The 5,618-nt window shown below is 42.2% G+C and overlaps 1 protein-coding gene across 1 annotated transcript; it reads left to right on the top strand.

The window, feature by feature from the left end:
* Positions 1 to 823: 823 nt before the first annotated feature.
* LOC128040474 (uncharacterized) lies at positions 824 to 3,729 on the top strand. Its single transcript, XM_052629230.1, has 6 exons — positions 824 to 1,192; positions 1,487 to 1,625; positions 1,867 to 2,066; positions 2,274 to 2,462; positions 2,538 to 2,603; positions 3,421 to 3,729. Exons 1-6 carry the CDS (start codon positions 824 to 826, stop codon positions 3,727 to 3,729), a joined length of 1,272 nt encoding a protein of 423 aa, XP_052485190.1.
* The last annotated feature ends 1,889 nt before the right edge of the window (positions 3,730 to 5,618 follow it).

The raw sequence follows: 5,618 nt of genomic DNA, 5'->3' as shown, positions 1-5,618 counted from the left end.
ATTTTGAGGATGGTCTTCGGGATGAGTTGCGAGTTCTGATAGCTCTGTAGAGGGAGCGAGATTTTGCTGCCCTTGTTGAAAAGGCAAAAATTACCGAGGATGTGAAGAGCTCTGAGCGCCAGAACCGTGAGAAAGATAGGGGTAGGTTTCGGAGGGATCTAGAGCCCTCAAGCTCTTCTGGCAGGCCTAAAAAGAAGGCCAGGTTTGATGGGCCAGTCCGAGCTGGGGTTATTGTTGCTAGACAACAGCCTTATGTTGACTGTGAGAGACATCATCTGGGAGAGTGTTGGAAGAAGATTGGGGCATGTTTCAGATGTTAGTCAAAGGAACATCAAGTTAAGGATTGTCCTCAGAGGCCTACTCAGATGCAAGCTGCAGGTCAGGGTTTTGTAAGAGATGGTCAGTAACCACCAAGGGGTCGTGGGAAAGTTAGAGGTGGAAATGGTGTGGGATGAGGTCGTGGAACGTATAGTGGAGGGTTGGTAATAGTGAGGAAAGACAGCCAGCACTGGTCTATGCTGCTCGTCGCTGTAAGGATGGTGACGCTCCAGATGTTATAACTGGTATGTTCCTCATTCACAAGGTACCTTACAGTGCTTTAATTGATATAGGGTTTACACATTCATACATTGCATGCATTGTGTCTATCACCTTGGGTATCATATGTGAGAGTACTGCTAATGAGATGGCTGTGTTAAGTCCACTGGGACAATCAGTAAGAGTAGACAAGTTGTTCAGAGATGTGCCCCTTGAGGTTTAAGGAGTTATATTTTTAGAAGATTTGATAGAGCTATCGTTTGTTGAATTTGACCTAATCTTGGGGATGGATTTATTGGTTAAACACCGTGCAAATTTGGATTGTGCTGCTAAGCAGATGGTATTAAGGACTAATGAGGATGAGGAGGTGGCTATGGTTGGGGAGCGAAGGGACTTTCTGTCTGGTGTGATCTCTGCATTAAGGGTCGAAAAACTAGTTCGTAAGGGTTGTGAAGCGTTTCTAGCTTATATTGGTGCATCTGATTCTATGGGTCCTTCTATTGGAGATGTCAGAACTGTTAAGGAATTTTTTGATGTTTTTCCCGATGAACTCCCTGGGTTGCCTCCTAGTCACGAGGTTGAATTTGGAATTGAGCTCCTGCCAGGAACGGCTCCAGTGTCCGTCGCCCCTTATAGGATGGCACCGAAGGAGCTGGTGGAATTAAAAGCTCAAATCTAAGAACTGTAGGATTGAGGATTCATTTGACCTAGTGTGTCTCCGTGGGGAGCACCAGTGTTGTTTGTTAAAAAGAAGGATGGGACCATGAGCATGTGTATCAAATATCGACAATTGAATAAACTGACTATCCAGAATAAGTATCCTTTACCGAGGATAAATTATTTATTTGATCAGTTGCAAGGAGCTTCGATTTTTTTCCAAAATAGATCATCATTCTGGGTACCATCAGTTGAGAGTTAATAAGGCTAATGCATATAAGACTGCGTTTAGGACTCGTTATGGTCATTACAAGTTGCTAGTAGTGCCGTTTGGGCTGACGAATGCACCAGCTACCTTCATGGATCTAATGAACTGAATATTTCAGTCCTACTTAGATCGGTTTGTGGTGGTATTCATAGACGATATCTTGGTGAACTCGAGAACCGAGGATGAGTACAAAGCACTACTCTGAATTGTTCTATAGATTTTAAGGGAGAAACAACTATATGCTAAGTTCAGCAAGTGTGACTTTTGGCTGCAAGAAGTGACATTTCTGGGTCACGTGGTATCTATTGAGGGGATTAGGGTAGATCCTTGAAAAATTGAAGCTGTACTGGATTGGAAACCACCTAAGACCATATCTAAGATTTGAAGCTTTCTGGGTCTTGCAGGGTATTACAGACGTTTTGTTGAGAGCTTTTCCTTAATTGCTGCACCTCTGAGTATGTTGTTGCGTAAAAGGGTACTGTTTAACTGGACTGATGAGCAGCAAGAAAGTTTTGAGACACTGAAGAAAGTTCTGACTGAGGCCCCTATCTTAATACAGCAAGAGTTTGGGAAGGAATTCACTGTCTACAGTGATGCATCACATGTTTGTTTGGGTTGTGTGCTGATGCAGGAGGGTAAGGTGGTTGCTTATGTTTCTCGTTAGCTTAAACCTCATGAGACAAATTACCCTACTCATGACTTGGAATTAACCACGGTGGTATTCTCACTGAAAATTTGGAGGAATTATCTCTATGGTGGGAAGTGCACTATCTACACAGATCACAAGAGTCTTAAGAACCTACTCACTTAGAAGGAGCTGAATCTTAGGCAGCAAAGATGGATAGAGCTACTTAAGGATTATGATTTCTTGATTGAATATCATCCTGGTGAGGCTAACGCAATAGCTGACGCTTTGAGCCGTAGGGCTGTATTTGAATTGAGAATGATGTTTTCTCGTCTCAGTTTGTTTGATAATGGTAGTTTGTTGGCTGAGTTGCAAGTTAGACTGACATGGACTGAATATATTAAGGGTAAATAGTTAATGGATGAGTCACTGGTTCCTCGTTTCTGTTAGGTTGAGAATGGGGAAACTTCAGATTTTGGGTTGAATAGTAAAGGAGTACTGTGCTTCCGTGAGAGAGTCTGTGTACCGAGAGATAATGATTTGAGGCAGTCTATACTGCAAGATAAATAGCATTCCTTATGCTATGCATCAAGGCGGGAGTAAAATGTATCGAGATCTTCGTGAGTTGTACTGGTGGCCAGGACTGAAACGTGAAGTAACTGATTTTGTGGGTAAGTGTTTAACTTGTCAGCAAGTGAAGGCTGAACATTAGTTACCTTCAGGGTTACTACAGCTAGTTAAGATTCCACGTTGGAAGTGGGAAATAGTAACCATGGATTTTGTGAATGGGCTGCCCTTAACGCCTACAAAGACGGATTCAGTATGGGTTATTGTAAATCGATTGACTAAATCAGCCCATTTCGTACCAATTCATACTGATTACTCTTTGTAAAAGTTGGCTAAACTATATGTGGTTGAGATTATAAGACTGCATGGAGTACCGATTTCTATTATATCAGATAGAGATATTCGCTTTACATCTCAATTTTGCAAGAAATTACACGAGGCTTTGGGTTTGAGACTAGACTTTAGTACTGCATTTCATCCTCAGGCTGATGGTCAGTCAGAGAGGGTGATTCAGATACTACAGGATATGTTAAGGTGTTGTGTAATGGATTTCTGAGGCAATTGGGAAGATTATTTGCCGCTAGCAGAGATTGTGTGTAATAACAGCTACCAGTCTAGTATTCAACTGGCACCGTACGAGGCATTATATGGTCGTAGGTGTCGTACTCCTACCTGTTGGACTGAGCTAGGCAAGCAACGAGTTCTATGGCCAGAGTTAGTTTCTGATACTGAAGAGAACGTAAAGCTAATTTGAGACCGGTTGAAGGAAGCATCTGCTAGGCAGAAGTCTTATGCGGATCTTAAATGCCGAGAGATTGAGTATTCTGTAGGGGACTATGTTTTTCTTAATGTCTCTCCTTGGAAAAAGATACTGAGGTTTGGCTGGAAGGGTAAGCTTAGCCCTAGGTTCATTGGGCCTTATCGTATACTGAAGCATGTGGGGCTGGTTGCATATCAGCTTGAGTTGCCTCCAAAATTGGATCAATTTCATGATGTGTTCCATGTCTCCATGCTTAGGCGTTATCGTTCTGATCCCTCACATATTGTACCGGTCGAGCAGATTAAGGTTACGTAAGATCTGACCTTCGAGGTGAAACTAGTGTAGATTTTGGACCGTGAGGTTAAGGTACTGAGGAAGAAATCTATTCCTCTAGTCAAGGTGCTTTGGCATAATAACAGTTCAGAAGAAGCCACGTGGGAACTCGAAGAGGCGATGCAACAACAATACCTTCACCTATTCTGACCAGGTAAATTTCGAGGCCGAAATTTCGTTAAGGGGGTAGAGTTGTTACGCCCCAAAATTCAAGTCTTTAATTTTTGCATGATTTGTCACAACTACTTGGTTGCTTAAGTGGTTAGGTAATTTGGGTATGTTTGTGGAGCCTGGGTTCAAGTCTAGGCTTTTGCAAAATTTTTAGTTTTTCCTTTAAATGAATCTGGACGCTGGTTTATAGGCTTTATAAATATTAGTGTTGGTTTTATGTCACAAAAAGAGCCTGTGGTCTAGTGGCAAGGTGGTGTGTTGTGTACCATGAGGTCTGAGGTTCAAGTCTTGGGTTGCGCATTGGGGTATTTATTTTGCTGCTTAAGCCGTGTAAGTGGTAGAGTTGGAGTGAAATACTGCCGAAAGAAGTTTGAACTGGTGCTAGAGGGAGTTGAGGAGAAATCAGTGGAGTGATAAGGGGAGATATTTGAGGAGATAATCGAGGAGTTGTTGAGTAGAAGAGTTGTACCAAAATTGGACTCTGGCACTCTAGGAAATTCGGCTGGGCGGATTGCTAGTGCCAAATTGGTCTTTAGGTTGCTGAGGCTTCCCTTATTGGAGAGTTTTCCCTCTCTCGCAGTTGAAAATTTTTGTCAGTTTCGGTTTACCTATTTGCGATTGGTACGGATTTTGCCATGTTCTCGGGTACATTACTGTTCGTCTTCTCTCTTTCCTTCTTGCTATTGGCCAAATCTCTCTTCCCCTCTCCTCTCTTCTTCTTGCCGAAATCTCCCTTTCCTCTTCCCCTCTACCTTTGTTACTCTTTTCCTCTTTCTCCTATGACCAAAACCCCAATCGTTTGTTTCTTTTTCTTAAGTCAAACTTTCTCTGCTCTCCTTGTGATAGAAAATTACACCTCTCCTCCCCTACCTCTTTTTTTCTTTTCCTCCTCATCTTTTCAGTTTCTTCCCTAGTCAACTCTTTCCTTTTTTATTTGCACTAATTGCCGAATCCTCCCATTCTTTTAGGGCTGATCCTGGGGCTTGCTTTTTGTAGTTAATTCTCTTGCGTGTTATTGGTAAGTATATTAGTAAAGTGATTCCCTTTTACCGGTTAATCTAAATGCTTACCCGTTTTCTAGTTGGTGCTTAGGGACCTCTCGAAGGGTCTAACATTGGTGAGTACTTTTGTTAGGCGAACCGTTCCTCTTCGCTCGATCAGGACTGGGGTAAGTTGGCAATTGTTATAACTTGAGCTTAACCGATTGTGTAGCTTCGTATGCGATTAACTAAGATTCTTGGTCAATTATAGGTTTTGGGTGTATTTTCACAAATCAGGTGTGTAATCATCCCACCGTAATTGTAGATCGGCGGAAAGCCGAAAGCCGTAAACACGGCTTTTGTGACCACACAGGCATACGATCGCTCGAGTGGTAAGCCCAACTTGTAATTTATGGGAAAATGACTGTAATACCCCCGATGGGTAAAATGCCTAAAATACCCTTGAAGGGTAAAATGACTGAAATACCCCAGATAGGTAAAATGACTGAAAGACCCCCGAAGGGTAAAATAATCGAAATACCCTCAAAGGTTAAAATGACCAAAATACCCTTGATGGGTAAAATGACTGAAATACCCTCGAAGGGTAAAATGACTGAAATACCCCCAATGGGTAAAATGATCGAAATACCCCCGAAGGGTAAAACGACTGTTATACCCCTAGGAGTTGAAATATGTGTATGATCAATTTGCTCTATTATA

This window comes from Gossypium raimondii, chromosome 4 (assembly GCF_025698545.1).
Source record: "Gossypium raimondii isolate GPD5lz chromosome 4, ASM2569854v1, whole genome shotgun sequence".
Classification (NCBI taxonomy): Eukaryota; Viridiplantae; Streptophyta; class Magnoliopsida; order Malvales; family Malvaceae; genus Gossypium; species Gossypium raimondii.
Note: the sequence above shows the minus strand (reverse complement) of the source record. Positions and strands in the feature narration are given on the sequence as shown.